The 17,852-nt window shown below is 36.0% G+C and overlaps 3 protein-coding genes across 3 annotated transcripts; 2 read left to right on the forward strand and 1 right to left on the reverse strand.

The window, feature by feature from the left end:
* Positions 1-4,678: 4,678 nt before the first annotated feature.
* Positions 4,679-9,954, reverse strand: LOC137742718 (uncharacterized). Its single transcript, XM_068482656.1, has 17 exons — positions 9,822-9,954; positions 9,537-9,645; positions 9,277-9,425; positions 9,112-9,195; positions 8,967-9,029; positions 8,737-8,868; positions 8,457-8,636; positions 7,701-7,820; positions 7,517-7,566; positions 7,125-7,287; positions 6,886-7,023; positions 6,352-6,474; positions 6,158-6,256; positions 5,751-5,840; positions 5,517-5,601; positions 5,146-5,276; positions 4,679-5,048 (listed from the first exon to the last, which is right to left on the reverse strand). Exons 1-17 carry the CDS (start codon positions 9,822-9,824, stop codon positions 4,905-4,907), a joined length of 1,863 nt encoding a protein of 620 aa, XP_068338757.1. The 5' UTR covers positions 9,825-9,954; the 3' UTR covers positions 4,679-4,904.
* A 980-nt stretch (positions 9,955-10,934) lies between these two features.
* Positions 10,935-13,227, forward strand: LOC137742370 (small nuclear ribonucleoprotein SmD1a). Its single transcript, XM_068482224.1, has 4 exons — positions 10,935-11,080; positions 11,191-11,267; positions 12,594-12,785; positions 12,904-13,227. The coding sequence occupies exons 1-4, from the start codon at positions 11,067-11,069 to the stop codon at positions 12,963-12,965; spliced, it is 345 nt and encodes a 114-aa protein (XP_068338325.1). The 5' UTR covers positions 10,935-11,066; the 3' UTR covers positions 12,966-13,227.
* Positions 13,228-14,448: 1,221 nt separating this feature from the next.
* Positions 14,449-14,959, forward strand: LOC137743700 (outer envelope membrane protein 7-like). The gene has a single exon (XM_068483632.1). It carries the CDS (start codon positions 14,547-14,549, stop codon positions 14,772-14,774), a length of 228 nt encoding a protein of 75 aa, XP_068339733.1. The 5' UTR covers positions 14,449-14,546; the 3' UTR covers positions 14,775-14,959.
* The last annotated feature ends 2,893 nt before the right edge of the window (positions 14,960-17,852 follow it).

Raw genomic sequence — 17,852 nt, forward strand, 5'->3', positions numbered from 1 at the left:
ATTGATAGGGTTCCTAGTGAACTTTTGAAAATCTCTCTAAATCTTCCTCATGCGAAAAGTAAAAAAAATTTTATTTTTCTCCTAATCTCAGTGGGTGTCGTTTCACTGACTGACGCAAATTAATTAAGCTTGTTCTTATGGTTCGGATGTTAATTTGGTCTAAGAAAACAAGGGAATAAAATATTAATTTTTGAACTCCATTACAGGAAAAAAATTTCTGTGCACCCAAATACGACTAGGTACATCAAGTGTCATAATAAGTGTTTGAAATTTTTTTTTCAAGCATCCAATCATTTGTATTATGACATTATGTTTACCGAACTGTATTTCTGACAAACTAAGGATAGTGTATTCAATTGAGAATTTGAAAGACTTTAATAGATTTATAAATCCGTGGATTTTTATGGAGTTCAATTGATTTGTAGAGATTCCATATAAAATTTTGATTCAATTCTCTCGACATCTCATGGGAAGAGGTGAGATTTGTGGATGCTTAAAATACATTACGAAATCTCTCTAATTCCCTATAATTCCTCAACTTTCTCAAATTCTTTAAAATCAATTTCTAATTGAATACAAATGGAATGTTATAAACTTCTTTAAAATTCTAATTGAATACACTCCGATTTCTAAGGATTTTAATAAACTATCTTAAAATTCTAATTGAATACACCTTGAATTTCAGATAATCACTTAAAATCCTAATTGAATGGCCCTAGATTCATTAAAAGAATTAAACTCCCTTAAAATCCCAATTAAATACACCCCCTAAAAAAATCTCTCCCATTGCAGCAAGAGATGAGTAGTTAATTTAACTAATCGGATTCATAGAACCCAAACCCGAAGTATCAACACTTGGGACATGGATCCTCTCCGGATCCATGTGTCATAATCCACCAAGTCATATCATCTTGGCTATTGAAATTTGATGCAACGGCTACAAACAATGATCCACTTTAAAAGTTATAATAACTTTGTTCTTGGATCAAATTTCAATGTTCCGGATAATGTGATTTGGTGGATTATAAGACCAATGGATCCGGAGAGGATCCATGTCCTCAACACTTGCCCTTATATTTTGTCGCATTCGTTTCTCTTATTAATTGAGCGCGCTGGTTCTAATTCATTTCCCCTTTTTATCTGTTTTTTTTTACTTGAAAATTTTCTTATAATATTTTGGTTGAAGTCCTTAGAATCATTATAACTCCTGCATTTATGGATTCAGTATCTCACAAATTATGATATTTAAAAAAAAATTCAAATAAAATTAAATAATATTTTGAAAATATAATGATTAATTAGATAATATTTTCTTCACATAGTTCATGCAAAAAATTAATATACCCATGCAATTGTTAATATTTTAGAACATAAAACAAATGCATGTAATTAGTATGAGTATATTCAGCACAAAAATAAATATCAGCACAAATTAAATTAATACATATTAAAAATTAAAATTATGGAGTACAAATAAAAAATAAATAAATAAATATGGGCACAAAAAATCAAAATGGGTACTAATTAAAACTAAAATGAATATTGGTACAAATTAAAAAAAAAATAGCTACAAACTAAAAATAGAAATATATGAAAAATACTAAAAGAATATATTTAGAAGAGTGATTAAATAAGTTTTAAATTTTAAAATTGAAATAGGTTGACATATAAATTATTTAATATTCCAGTAATGATGTGAAAAAAGAGTCGAATGACCTGAATAATGAGAAAGTAAAATGAGGGATGAGAACCTAATTTGGATTTTTTTTTTTTTTTTTTTTTAACATTTTGATGTTATCATCTACACTAACAGTTGAGAGTGGGCTAAACCTCACAATGTGCTAGAAATGTTAATTTGGTTTGAATTCACCTTTAATGAGAATCGAATTACTAAACTGTAGTACTAAGTGGTAATTGGTACATACATTAACAAATTAATGAAAACTTTACCAAGATTTTGAACCCCAATTACACTAGCTATCAAACGCTTTTTTTTTTTTATGGTACAACAATATATTTTACACCATAGGGAGGGGGGAGTTCGGCTAAGCCACACAATGGATAGCCTAATTTGGTATCGAATTCGCCATCCACGAGATTCGAACCTAAGACCTCTCACTTACAAGTGAAGAATAATATCACTAAACTGTAATACTGAGGGACCTTTTTTTCTTTCTAAAGTACTATAGTCATCAACATAGCAAATACAACTAGAATATGGTGCATTTATGTAGGTCTAGATAAAACTTTTTCCAAGATTTCAACCCGAAGAAAAGAAAAAAGAATTTCATGCACCAAACTACAGATTATGACTCGTTTGTCCAATAAAAAACTACAGATTATGACTATCCTCTAATAACAAATCACTAATAAAATCGGATGGGTCCTCAAATCCACCGTCAATCCATGCCGGGCAAGTCTATGAGTAACCCCATTAATTAGCCTCGCGTTTAGCTTACATGTTGGAGCTTCACCGGAGAAACTGAATTGAGAATGAACTGGTATCATTTAAGAATTGGAGGACCAAAACAATCTAAGAAAAGTCCTCTCCCTCCCAGGCTTTTGGTCCAAAAAGCCACCATGTCTAGCTAGCTTCCAAACCTTCCATCTTTGAAGCACAAGCCCCACAAGAAATTCCCCCTTCCATCTCGAAACAACTCATGCATAAGGAAAAAAAGGAATTAAGGAAAAACAACATTTTTCCAACAATTCACCAACATCTTCGCGGTTTTCCACTCCATCGGGACTCTCGTTGCTGTTGGAATTATCAAACAATTCCGTCAAGTAATCAGCAATAACGTTGTCCATCAATGCCTCAAAGCTTGGCGACGATGAGTCCGCAGTAGCAGCATCAACCCCGTCAAAACTAACGTGGCTAAAGATGTCGTCCGCCATGAAATCGATGTTGTCAGACAGAAACTTATCAATACCATCGTCAGCGGCGGCTTCAACGATTGGATCCATCACTTTAGGAGCAGGTTGTTCTTCTTCCAAACCCTCACGCAACTCCGGCAGAAACTCTTCGAGATTAAACATTATTTCAAAATCCACGCTGTCGTTCTCAAAACCCTCAAAACTCTTGCTGGATTCCCTCGTCTTCTTGAACGATGTTCTTTGATACGGCTTCAAAGAAGTTTCGGGTCGGCTTTTCTGCTCCTCGTTCTCCCTGCTTGGAACTGACTTCACCATTGTCGTCGAATACTTCTTCTTCCGCAACGTGCACAACAAAGAACACACAAAGACGTGAGTCTCAAGTAACAGAAAGACTTGCCAAGTTTTGCCAAAAGCACAAAACAGTTAGCTCGTTTATATATATAGGGATCGGTTCCTAGTGCTAATAGGATGTGGTTTTAGGGAAGTAAAAGCGATTCTAATTTACGGACGGTCGTTTTACTGAAAGTTAAAAAAAAAAAAATAATAATAATTAAGTGGCCGAATTCCACTATTTCAATTAATATATTGGGTTTTATTTGTAATTTCATTTCTTTGGTTTTCCTAGGTGATGACACAATAAACTAAAGATTTAACATTGCCATTACATTTTCAATTTATACCTAAATATTTTTCACCCAATTTTTACCTCAAACTGATTTTCTCTATTTTTCTCCCTCTACACAATTTAGTTATTTTTTTTAATTTAATAAATCAAAGATTGATGTTCGAAAATCACTCTCTTTTTCTTTCCTACTCATGTGACATCCTAATATGTCATTTGTTGAGAAATTGACAATGTCAAATAATAGCACTCCTATTGTAATAACGAGACCAAAACTCTTAATTGCTTACCTTAAGTGAAGAGGGTTTAGGAAAACAACGCAATTGGAGGCCGCTACGGCGCTAGAATTTGGTTTGGAATTCGTCGACTCGCTGGATTTGGGTGCCCCAAGGCTCACCCACAATCGGAGTTGAAAGAATGGGGAGTTGTGGTGACGCTGGTTCCGCTGCAAGAGAGAGATCAAAAAGCAGGTGAAAAAAAATACTCAATACTGCTGCGGTGGTTCAAGAGGGAAAGTTTGCAGCTGAAAAAGGTCTTGACTAGTTTGGAAAAAAAAAAAAAAAAAAAAAATCAAAAGTACTGCAACACTTGTCCATTTGTTTTTTAAATTCTATTGGTGGTTGAGTTTCCATCTATTCTAGTAAATGTAAAAAATACTGTACTCGTTTAATACTCGTTTGAAAGTGTTTTTCAAATAGTTAAAAACATTTTATGAAAATATTTTTGAAATCAATGTTTAGTAAAATGCACGCGAATCGTGAAAAAGCATTTGAAAACACTTGAAAGCACTTTTAATATTTTCGGAATGGGTAATGCTAGGAAGACTGAATTTGCAAATTAAATGATGTGTCACTAATAAGAAATAAGTACATTAATTAACACTTAAGTAATAATTCAATTATTAATTTTTATGTCATTTAGTTTACAAAATTTTGTCTTCAAATGTAGGCTCCCTAACATTACCCTTTTGAAACACTAAAATATGTTCTCTAAAAATGTTTTAATCATTTTAAAAACACTTCTAAATAAGCGGACAATTGCTGCAGTATTATTGTTCCATTTTGGACAAAAATTAGGGTTGGCTAGTGAAAACCCAAGCCTTTTTGGAGACATTTGACCCCCAAAATAATGTCCATCGAATCCGCCTAATAAACATTACACCCACTAATTAGAAACGAGTAATCAATAGAATAAAATTGATTGATCAACACATTGCTAATGTACATTGTATCTATAACAACAAAAACCATGATGCTTTTGCTAATCATGATTACAAATTAATTATGTGATGGGATGGCAAAAACATAAACCACATGATCAGGCGGTTGATGAAATTACGGTTCAACCGAATCTGCATTCCCCTTTCTTGTGACTTTTGTTTGGTGGTATGTTTATTTGGCACCCCAAATCACCGGCGCCGGGAAGACGATGTGTGCTCGTGCGCCTTAATGTCGTTGCGTATTCGGTCAGCGTACATGGGTAGCCGGACAATCTCCTCAATCTCCTTCAACAGCACTTGCTCCGTAATATTATCGTTTATGCTTCGCATTACCTGTTTGGGATGAGAACACAGTTTCACCAGTCCTAAACAAAAACTGATCTCAGGGGAAAAAAGAACAAAACAAAACATAGCAACATGATATTAGTACCTTCTTATAGGTATTGAACTCATTCGGGGTTGATTTGTCCGGCCTAGTCCGCATACACACCCATACATTTTGCTCGGCATCCCACGCACACTCTACAATCTTCCCCGAACAAAAAGCAGGGTCCAATTCATCTGCAAGTTGAATTTGGAACACCAAGGTATTAGATCCAAGCTAATCTGACAACTAGAGAGCTACTGAAGTGTGGAATTATGATTGTCGAGAACGCAGAATCCTGCAGTTCACTACAAACCACCCGACATTTGGAGCTGGAACTAAAACGTCATCCATCGCGCATGTCTAATCTTTACAATTACGTTAAACAAAACCGGATGGTAAATATAAAAGAAATAGAGAAGTGTGAAAATTTCGACCTTTAAAAACAACCCTATAACCTCCCATTAGCTTCTTCTTTCCGCGCTCATTCAGAAAAAGTAGCTCACGGCCATCAACTCCTAACTGTCAACACAAAACTCGTTTTAGCTTATTGTCTGCAAGTTCATACAGATGAGAGTGAAAGAGAAAACCGTAACCTGCAAGGCTGCAACTGAGAAACTAAATTAAAATAAGACAAGGTGCAGTTTGAAAGAAAAAAGTCATCGTATAACCTCAAAGAGAAAATCAACTGAATTCATTTCAGGAAACTTCCACTTCAAAAGACCTTCATGCGTTCGGGGTACATATGCATCGTCCCAGCCCTGAAAAAGACGGATCATCAACAAATTGTTCTCTAGAATCCAGTGATATCTCATCATAGGAGAATCAATTTTTGAATTGAAACACTTATGACGTAAAGCAGAACGAACAAATTACTTCACAGGAGCACAAATCAGCGCAGCTAGTCCCAAACAGTAACCAAAGGGTTATTGTAAAACAAAACAGGCAATTCAGCATCAAACACAATTCTGCTTTTCTAAATTTACCAAATTACTCGTTTCCTTTGTTCCTCATCCACATATAATCACATAACTTCTTTTTATAACACGACATAACCAAAAAATCACCCCTCAATCACCTGGAATATCAGACCGTCTGATGCATGTGAAAGCCCAGGAATGAATTTCCTCAAAAGCTTGGTAACCGTAGACAGCAACCAAAAACCCTTCCTCCTCACCTGATGAACATCTATAACAAAGTAAATCACCAATCTTAACAGAACATGCACAATTAAAAACGTCTGGTGTAATCTCTAATTGTTAGTATACATACACTGAACAGTTCAAAGTCATATCTGTAATAAGGCTCTACACTCTTGGAAAGAGTATCACGTTCCATATTTCGAGGCTCGATCACTTCTTTTTCAAGCATCCTCCACCGTTCATGGAATTGCAGCTGAACCATTTTTGGTTACAAACTTATCAGTATATTGAAGTATCCTTATAACGAAATTCATTAAAAAAGAAAATCTTAACTTAAAGCAGACACATTTTGTAACAAACCAAAAAATTTACGTAAAGCCTAATGGGATTGGAAAATAAACAGAAAAGGGGAGTTCAATGCAGGATAAACAATCTAAACGAAAAAAAGTGGGAGGGGGCCCTTTCAAGACAGATTCCTACAGGATTATCATATATCTAACCTCTACGAGAGAGACTTGGTTGATTGGAAAATAGACAGAAAAGGGGAGTTCAATGCAGGAGACTCCCGGAAATGCAGGGAGTAGAAAATAAACAATCCAAACGAAAAGAAGTGGGAAGGGGGCCCTTTCAAGACGGACTTCCACAGCATTATCATATATCTAACCTCTACAAGAGAGACTTGGTTGATTGCAATGACGTCATAAATGAGGTATCTTCGGTCTTGCTTTTGAGTGTTTGGGTCAGTGTCGATTATCATCTCTCCATCAAGTAAAGTGAAGTTGTGGGTCTTATCAGGTATAACCTTATGAAGAACAATTACAAAAATGGTAGGGAGTCAATTGCAGATAACTGCAAATGATACTAGACGTGTTCCATGTATCAAAACTGCAAGCACATACACACCTTATTTGAGAATTTGCAGGGGAACCGCATCTGGACCCGTCGGAAAAAAAATTTCCTATCAATCAAATAACAGCCGTCCCACGTAATTAGCATCATATAACGTGTTCCATCAGCTTTCCACGTGGCATAGTAATAGCGCTGTCGTAATAGTTGTTGGTTGTCCCTACAGAGTACAAAGTGATAACTTCATTCGCCTAAAATTGGTACTGAACTTCCTAATTACAAACTGAAAATATCCACGTTAATACATTTTCAATTATAACCTTCATCCGTCCAGTTAAATTACGTACTGAAATGAAAATACCACCTTCAGTTTATAATGCTAAAAGCAAAAGAGTCAAAACCACTAGAAGTACAGAACTATCATTGACACAGCTATTGTTGGAACAAACCTGTTGAGCGAAACAGGATGCGACCCAGGAAATTGTAAATTTCCTTTACCCTGAAAACACAGCCAGAAATAAATTCATCACAATATAATAACAGCAACATCATGAAGAAGGTGAAGCAATAAAATGTTCATGTTTCATCTTAATATACAAATCATAACACAAGGAACTAGACTTGAGTACCTACCCTTTTCTCCATCTTGAGTAAATCATAAACAGCTTCTTGCATCGATTTTTGCTGGTTATAAGGTATTCGTTCGCCCAAAACATCATCAATCGTCATTGCTTCATTTCTTGCATGATACCCCTAATACATTCAAAAATAATAATAATAAAAATAAATAAACAAAAGGAAAAATCCACTTTCAGTCACAATCAGCAAAAGTGGCAGGTGCAATTTGTTTTCCGGGCAAAGAACTTAGAAGTGTTTAACTGCAACTGGTTCTTTAAGGGGTACTATTATTGGCACTCCAAAAATCTCATTGTGCACTCCTCATAAGTGTATTTTTCTTTCTAAATATAGATAGATTGGAGTGCCAATAGCAGCACCGATGTTTCACTTCATTACTAACAAAACCACTCAGAAGAATCATAAACAACTAAAAAGACAGCCAACAACAACGTAATGCTTCCAGTTCCCGACAATTAAGTGTGTGTATTAAACCATAAAAAATCTACGTAGGCTTCCCTTCTAATTACATTATCCTAAAGTATTTAGAAAAAGGAAAAATCATTGCCAAATTTATTTGTCATGTATCACTACAATTCCCTAAGCTTAAGCCATTTTGCATTACCAAGCAAATGCAGTCTCAATTCATGCAGACACATACACAACTACTAGTGTATTATTATTGCCTGTACCGCAGTTTGAATTTCATCATCAAAAAATATCACAACCGCGGTTTCTAACAAATAATCTGCATATAAGTTAAACAATACATACATTGTCCTGATGCATCACAGCTTCTGCTTTTTCATCAAGATGGGAAACTCTCTTCCACTCAGGAGTTTGAGGGCAAACAACTGATTCCGGCTTTCTTTCTTGATAAAACTTGTACAGTTCATCAATATAGTCCTGTTTGTATATCCCTGGAGGACGTGCCCTGGCAAATGTATCTATTGCCTGCAGAATTGTCAGTCCAGAAAGATGTAATGGAAATTTCTTGAATCATAGCATACATTCAATCAGAACAAAAGTAACTACCACACAACCAAGTACTTACCTGGGTAACTGAAATTGATTCGTTGCGTACAAGAAAATGAACAATCATGAAGCCTGTGCGGTTATGCCCATGCGTACAGTGAACAAGTATATACCTCATTGGGTTTGTGCTATGGGAGAAAAATTGTGATACCTATGCGAAAAAAAAAAAAATCACAAAATCAGACATGTTCCTTCTTGACTTTCAATTGGGGGTCCCATGAAATCGTAAAACTAGTGCAGGCAGCTCACCTCATAAAGAAATTTATCTACAGCTGCATTATCGGGTGCGGAATCCCTTCCTCTGCATTGTATCTGGCGCAAACAAATTTGAGGACATAGGTAAAGAAGTAAACTTACCTCACTAACTAGGACCAGAAAACACAAATACACTTGCCTTAACATGCCGAATGCCTTCTTTTGTCCAATCCGAAAGGGGATAGTAACGAGTAGTGTTCGTTAAATCAATCACTAAACCGAGCTGGAAACGTAAAAATCAATCAGCATAACAACTTCGTACAAGATAAAGTACAGTACTTTACGAAAAAAGGAATATAATTACTTCTCTTCCTAGCAGTCTTTGCTGATGAATGACTTGCTTTGGAGTGTATGTTTCACCAGCAATATGGTCATTGAAAGACTCACCAAGAGGTACTTTTGATGGAATTATACAGCTTATTTCTCCACCATTTGCAGGGCAACCAACCCAACCTACACCGCGACCGAAAACCCGAAAACCCAATTAACTACTAATACCACATGATTAATCCATGATTACCAATCACAGTAATCCAATCACTAGTCAGTTTTAGCATTGCCTACCTTCAGGGAGCATGTGTTGATCAAAAGCTTGATGATGATTTCTGTTCTGAAACCCAGAATCCTGATATGGGTTTTTTCTCTTGAATCCCAATTTTCTTTCTTCTCCATCCTAATTAAAAATCAAGCACAACCCAACAAATGAAGCAATTAACAAATCGAAATGATGTGATTACACAATTAAATCCCAATTTTCGTTTTTTGTATTCAATTTTTATCCCACTTTTTAGGATTGGGATTTTGAAGATAGAGCATAATTAAAGAGCGATGTTGATCTGTGTGTGTTACCATTTGACTAGGGTTTCTTCAATCTGCTGAATCGATGGGACTCAGACAGTAATCAGGGTTTTGGGTTTGGATGGATCAGACTGACTTGAGAGACAAGTTGAGAGAGATGGAAACAGGAGGGAGGGAGAGAGAGAGAGAGAGAGAGAGAGAGAGAGAGAGAGAGAGAGCCAACAAATTAAACGGTTACAATGAAACGATGCGTTTATAAAGCTTGAGGAACCGCCACTACTTTGCACCAATTTGTGTTCATACTTCTGGTTTTTTTGGAAGACCACACTACTTTAATGATTTAAAAAATAAAAAATCATCGATCGAATTGTACTAGAAGTAAAACATTGATAAGATAATTAACATACTCTACTACTAGTGAAATGGATAGATGGCCTCATGAATTATCTATGTGACGTAACGTATGATAAAAAATACGTATGAATAAGAGTGACGCATTATTCACGTCACGTCACATAGATAACTCGTTAGACCATCCATCCATTTCACTAATAGTAGAGTATGTTAATTAATGTTTTACTTCTGGTACAACATTGATCAATTTTTCAGATTGAGTTGCCAAAATGATTAGTTAAATCAATTTCATTTGTACCAGAAGTAAAACATTGATAAGATAATTAACATACTCTACTACTAGTAAAATGGATAGATGGCCTCATGAATCATTTATGTGACATGACATGAATAATACGTCACTATTATTCATGTACAGTTTTTATCATAAGTAGTGTCTAAAATTGACTTAACTCATCATTTTGACAACTCAATCTCAAAATCAATCAATGCTGTTCCATAAAAGAGTGAAAGTGTATTTGCACCAAATTTAAGGAGTATTAAAAAAAAAAAAATACTTACATGCATTTAATACAATCATATCTTAATAATAATTTCATTAAATACATGTATATTCACATGAATTATATATAAACGAGAAAAAAAAAACAACTTTTGAGTTATTCATGTTTTGGGCTTGAATTTCATGAGTCAACTTAACAATAATGGGTCCACATAAGCCCATCTTGCTGGCCGGTCCAGTAGTTAGACGGTATCTTACAAAGCACACCGTATCGTGTGCAGTAAAACTTAAAAGACCCTTGCCCCGATTTCGAGCCCTAAAGTTAAATCTTCCTGTGCGGCACACATACAGATCCCCCTCTCACTCTCCCGCTTCGTTTGTTTGGTTGAAGAAGCTTCGAAGCCCTAGCTGTCATTTCTCTCTCTCTCTCTCTCGCCACAATGAAGCTCGTAAGGTTCGTCTTCCTCCTAAAACCCTAATTCCTCTTCTTCCTCAGTTAACTGCGCAGTTGATTTTGTACTGATATGCCTTTTTTTTTTTTTTTTTTGGGGGAAATTTTGCCAGGTTTTTGATGAAGTTGAACAACGAGACAGTGTCGATCGAGCTCAAAAACGGCACCGTTGTGAACGGAACCATCACGGGTACTTCTCGTTTCCTCGCTGTACTCTCTTTCTTTCTAGTTTGTTGAATTAGGTGAGGTTTTTGGATAATAGGGTTTTTGTTTGGTTTGGATTTTGATTTTCTTGTTTGTAGAAGAAGTGGGTCTTGTTTAGGTTTAATTTCGGTTTCGTATCAGTTATACTGCGCACGAAGACTTCGATTTTTATAGTGAAATATGGAATGCATAATTTTTTTATTTATTTTTCTCCTTGTGGAGCATCTCCAGTGAACGAAGCTGGGAGCTTTGTTCCCTCTGGAGATTTCTAGAAATATGGTTTTGCTCATCCGGTGCTACCATTTCGTATAAATGGACCGTGTGGAAGCATTGCTCAAACATTGAGTCGGTGCGAGTTTAAAGTATACCAGGGATGCAATTAAGTCTAATTTTGTTGAGTTGGTAATGTCTTATTCAGTAATTGTAGTTTTTCTGCTTGCCTAAATTACTCGGTAGAGTTGGAGACTACTTGAATGATTTTCTTACTTGGTATTATGAAGTAGTTGTAGCACACAAAATTGACAGGTTTCCACAATTGATTATTATCGTATATATGTTCATTTTCTGGGCATCTATATCATTGTGATTTCTGATGGATAGAATTCCTGGGGAATTCTTATCCTTTATGCTGAGAACAAACATATGTCAAAATCTGTTGTGTACTACAACATGCTTCTATTTTCCTTTTAAAGTTGCTGGCTCAGAGAGTCCGGAGACTCAAGGCTTAGAAGTGTGCTCAGCATTGGATTCCTGAGAGTTGGGATGTAGTTTTGCTTTATCTCTAAACTATGGATGCCATTTTCAGCATGTAATCTGCACGAGCACCCATGATTACTTCCGTTTATTGCATGATAATCAATTCCTTATCTCAGCAGAAGCTTCAGAATATCCGCACAACATTTGAGTTTAAAATGTGGACTGGCAAGAATATGCTTTTAAGTTTGATGCTCACGTTACAGACACTGAAAGCTTATTATGGCTTTTCAAACATTAGACAATGTTTGTAATGAAAAGTATGACCATTTCTTTACATGCGTAGTATAAATACATCGGCGAAACAGCTCTGGTTGTGTTATTAGTCACCAAAGGAGATCACTGTGTAGTGAATAATATCATCCAGTAAAGGTTGAAGAAGCTTCAGCTTTCTGCAACTGGACTGCCTTGTAGGGATAAATTTAGAGTTTTTAACTTAAACTTCGTAAATAGATTGTAATCTTGATTTGGATGCACACTTCCACATGGGTTGTTTTCAACTACTTAACAGGGACGAAAAAGTAGCTATTCTGATTGGTAACTTTGCTTATTGTTACAGGTGTGGATATCAGTATGAATACTCATTTGAAGACGGTGAAACTTACACTCAAGGGGAAGAACCCAGTGACTCTGGATCATCTCAGCGTGAGGGGTAACAACATTCGATACTATATCCTTCCTGACAGCCTGAATCTCGAGACTTTGCTGGTTGAAGAGACACCTAGGGTCAAGCCCAAGAAGCCAACTGCAGGTACTGCAAACTTTTGTTTGTCATAAAAACTTTCAAAATGTATTCATTCCTCTGCTATCACGCTTGAACTTGCCATTAATCATGTAAATATATTTCCTCTGTTTATTTTCAATTACAGGGAGGCCTATGGGACGGGGACGTGGCCGTGGACGTGGTCGCGGACGTGGCCGTGGGCGTTAATTTTTGTGGCACCTGGTTATTTAGACACAACCTCTGTAGGAAGGAACTTGTCATTGTGATCTTGTTGCGGTACGGTACTTTAATTTGTTGTCTATGCCGAGCGAATTCTTTAAGTTTTGTTAAGAAGCTGATCAAATATGCTTTTGACATCTCATATCTAGTTCTTCATTTTCAATTTGGGTGTCGACTGTCGAGGCATTGTGTGAAGTTGATGAATGTTTTACTGAGATTTGATAGTATATGAATATAAAATGTTGGCTTAGCTGTGCTGTTTTTGCGTGGATTAAAATTCGTAACGAATCCTGGTAGTGTAAAAACTACTGTTAATTTTGTTATGATTGGGTTTGACTGTAGAATCTCGGATGACCGACGAATTGTTTTTAACTACTTGAGTTACAAGTTGTTAAGCGGACTACTCAAAAGCCATTTGTAGTCTGAAAATGGGTGGCTATTTATATGCAATGACTCGGAGTATGTTTGGAAGTACATTTAAAACAATTAAATGTATTTTTAGATCACCAGAAGTGGTTTTTGCCATGTGTGACAAAAAGTTTTAATCCTAAAACACTTCTTTGAGTAAGCACTTAATTAAGTATTTGCCCAGTGCGCACTTGCTTTTTTATGCAAAATTTCAAAGTGCTTCTAATAGAAGCGCTTTTCCTGATAGTGATTCTGAGCATAAGTATATTTTCAAGAAGCAATTCCAAAATGAACCGAAAGTTTTTTACAAAATGGCTAGTAGTGTTCTCTAGAGTTGGCTTTTCTTTATAAATACTAGCATATGGGTACACACAAAGTGTGTGAGAAAATTTTTTATTTTTTGTTTTTGAAATGGAAGGAGAGAGGAAGAGAGTGATATAGAATGTGAGAGTGATAAGTTTTTTTTATTTTTATTTTTTATAATTAAAGATATGCTAGAATTACATATAAGTGAAGTTTTGAAGAAAAAAACAGCAAAATTTGATTGTGTGAAATTACATTTATGCTCCATATTTCTTATTCTTGTTGTGTTTTAATTAGAGGGTTAAACTGGTAATTTTATAAGATTTTGATTGATAATGAGTGTTTTATTAATTAGTAGAGATATAAGCAATTTGTTAGTGACTAAACCTAATAGTTCCTCCCTAACATAAGCACTAAGTAAGCAAGCTCCCTCTCCCTGTAGTCGACCAAGTAAACTACCTTCTTGTTCAGGCATGTTTTCGACTGTTTTTATAGTAGTGTTTTTTGAAGCCTGTGCTTCTGTGTAAAACTCTCCTGATTCTGACAATTTGGTCAAACGCATTTAGAAGCACCTAAAAATCACTTTTACTCCATAAGCAATCCAAACAAGCCCTTATAAATAAAGGAGGAGTAACTCGACATCGTATTCCTATCCTGGTTTACTGATCCACTTGTCACCAAACACGGGGCCTTAACCCCAAAATCCAAACAAACCGTGTATGTGTATAAATATATATATATATATATATATATATATATATCAATATTCCGAGGCACCTGCAACGAGACCCGAGAGATCAACGCCACAAATATTTCAAATTCGTCAAACATTTTCAACAGAAGAAAAAGAAACCGGGGATGGGAAAAGCATCGGGAGCGAAGCAAGCGGCGGTGGTGTTCGGAGCCCTGGCCGTCGGGTGGCTGGCCATCGAGCTCGCCTTCAAGCCCTTCCTCGACAAAGCCCGCTCCGCCATGAACAAGTCCGACCCGGCCCGCGATCCCGACGAAGACGATGCCGTCACGGCTGCCGAGGCCACCGTTAAAGCTGCAGAGATCGCCGTCGACGAAGCCTCTGCACATCTGTAAGGTAGCAGACTCGAACACTACTACTACTAGTACAGTCTACACCGAATCGATAGGCAATAACGATGGGGGTTTTGGAATATTACGATCTCATATTAATCAAATTTTAAGAGCTTTGTTACTATTTACTGTGTGAATTCGAAAATTGTTGGAATTTTAGAATCGAGGGAATTACTGGCTTTTGAATTTTTCTTTCTGTTTAATCACTATGAATTAGTGCTTGTTAATTATAATTAGATTCTAAATTTTCGATTTTAGGGTTTTGGATTTGGTTGCTGTAATTGCAATTTTTACTGAACGAGGAGTCGGGGGCGACGTTTCGTGGAAGAGAGGTAGATTGTTCTAGAAACCCATGGTTTTACAGAAATCCCTGGGTTGTTTGGACTCAGTTGACTTGGGTATATGTTTGGGCCCTCTGTGATGATGGGTTTGTTGTACTGAGGCCCACGTCTCGTCACACTATCCCTAAAGCCCATAAGAACCTGGAGCCTGCCGCTTATGTTTTGTGCGAGTTGGGAAGGGGACTCGAACACCGACATTTCCATTTATCTTTTAGACCTTTTCTAACCGAATCGGCAATGTTTAGTCTCTTTTTAGATTATAATTTTTCAAAAAATTAGTTTTTTAATGAACAGTATCAGATCATATTTATATATCATCGTCAATTGAATAGGTAAAACATAATTCTTTAATAATTTATTAATTTTAAATTTATTTTTCAAATTGATTAATTAATTTAATTAAACTACGAATAATTATTCGGAGCTAAAAAGGGGGGTTAATTGCTCGACAGTCCCAAAGTACATGACAAAAACTCAACCCTGGTCGTGGGATTTGTCCAATTCCTTGTAGCTGTAGCTGTGGGGCCCATAAAATGGGTTGGGTACCAGCCAACTTTGGCCAACCCGATAGCCCTTAGACAAAGTTTTAGCCTGGTGGGTTTCATTAATTTTTAGCCCAGCTTTTAGTTAGAGATGAATATTGTTCAAATCAGGTTATATTTTGATCTTATAGTTCTTTAGCCCTTTCCATTGTAGATGATTTTAGTCACTTGGGTTATAAGTTTGTCGAACAAAACCAATTATTTTCACGACATTTACTTTCACTATTTAGGTGTTGAAATTTATTGTCTAAAAGTTATGTTTGAGTTACTAAATTTATCGTAGATAAGAAATTGATCAGAAAAATTGGCTTTGGCCCAGACTAATGATCTAATTCCTATTTGACAACTCAACTTCTGAACCCTCTAATCTTTTAAAACGTGTCAATTCCTCTTCTCCCTTCCTCCTCGCATCAATTGTTAAAGTGGTTGAATTTTCAGTTGTTTCTATTGGCAATGCCATTCGGAATGACGAGAATAACCCTTATTTTTAGGATAGCTGGACAAATTAGACGATAGGGACACATCGACATATTTTGAAAGATTATGGAGCTCATGACAAAATTGAAAGTTCAAGGTAAATAGGAAGAAATCAAGTGGGAATTGATAACTAACTTAAGAGCATGTTTACTTACTTGAAATGAGTTCATGCATGGAATAAACTACTATGACGATCTGATACCGGATTATATAGATATAGGATAACTGATATTAATGTGAGCCATGCCACATGTGATAGTAAACGCATGATATCACAAGTGAAGAATCTTACATAGGAGAGCCACATAATTAGGCTTACAACTACGTTGGCACGAGTGGGGTCGGATTTACTTAAGAGCAAGAGGGGGTTATTGTTTTTGCAAAAGTGAGTTAGGGCAAGGAAGAGACGCATTGAAATTTCTTTCCTATGTCAAGAATGAGATGTGAGGATATGATGAGATGAAAGAAAATTGATTAATTTGGTTTGGACATATGAAATGAAAACTTAGAGATGCTCCGGTTTGAAAATTTGATTATGTGACAGAGGCTTAGGGCAAAAGGGAGGGAAAAAGAATTAAAAAAATATGAAATACTAAAAACTAACGAAAGACTTGACGCAAAATCGAATCCAATAGTGTTATTCAATTCATACCACTATTTTCTGGCATAATTACATGAAAGTTTAATTTGGTAAGCCAATTACATGGAGCTACGCGAAGGCTGAAAGGGGCCATAACAATCTCTACGCTAAACCCTCAAAACGGAAAACGTAATCATCCGTTATCCTTCGTGCAATCTGAGCTTAGGGCATTTTCAAGCAAATAAAGATCGATGTCACTATACCAACTGGTGATGTTCGGTGCATTAAATTTCTTTTAAATAAGGATAAAATGACAAAAATTGAGGGTATTTTTGTATCATTGTTTATTAAATTGAGGATATTTTTATTATTTTGATTCTTAATTAACAAATTTTTTTTTATGGAATGAACTAATATAATTGATAGTGGACAATGGCACAGTGAGTTCAGCAGTAACCTTCCACCGAAAACATATGAAAATTGTTAACATGAAAAGTGACGCACAAACCTGTTCGATTTGATTAACAAGATATTGTCGGATTCTGCCATCTGGGTTCCTGCCTTTCTCACGTTAGAAACCTCAAAAAAATCAAAGGTTGAATCTTTGATTATGTTTGGAGCTTCTTTGTTGTTTGTGTGAGCTCATGGCTGATCAATGAGGTTAGTACAACAAAACCCAGTTCCCCTCTCCCTGTTTCTGAATGTTGATTAGGCAAATGAGTAGTTTCTTATTTTAACTTATATAACAAAAGGGAGCAACAAGAAAGCATATAACTGATCAAAACACGAGAAAGCATAGAAAGCATCGAGATTATAACTTGGCACTTTGTCCGAAGGACCAGAGCTGTTTTCTTGCCCATCAAGATTTCCAGCCTGTCCACCTTCTAATTGGGTTTGGTCTTTACTAGTTGTAGTACTTGATCATATATGTCGCAAGCATGCGCGTACTACATTGATTATAGCGGATTTGCTTCTCCTATGCACGTGAGTTTGAATTACCTTCTTGTAGTGTAGATTAGTTTAAAGTAAAATATCTCATGCATCAAAACGATGAAGTAGATCCCTCATGTGCCCGAGGTATGATCAAATCCATGTTGTTCTTGTTTCTCCTTATATTTTGGGTCATGAGCTTTTAAAAGCT

This window comes from Pyrus communis, chromosome 8, assembly GCF_963583255.1.
Source record: "Pyrus communis chromosome 8, drPyrComm1.1, whole genome shotgun sequence".
NCBI lineage: Eukaryota > Viridiplantae > Streptophyta > Magnoliopsida > Rosales > Rosaceae > Pyrus > Pyrus communis.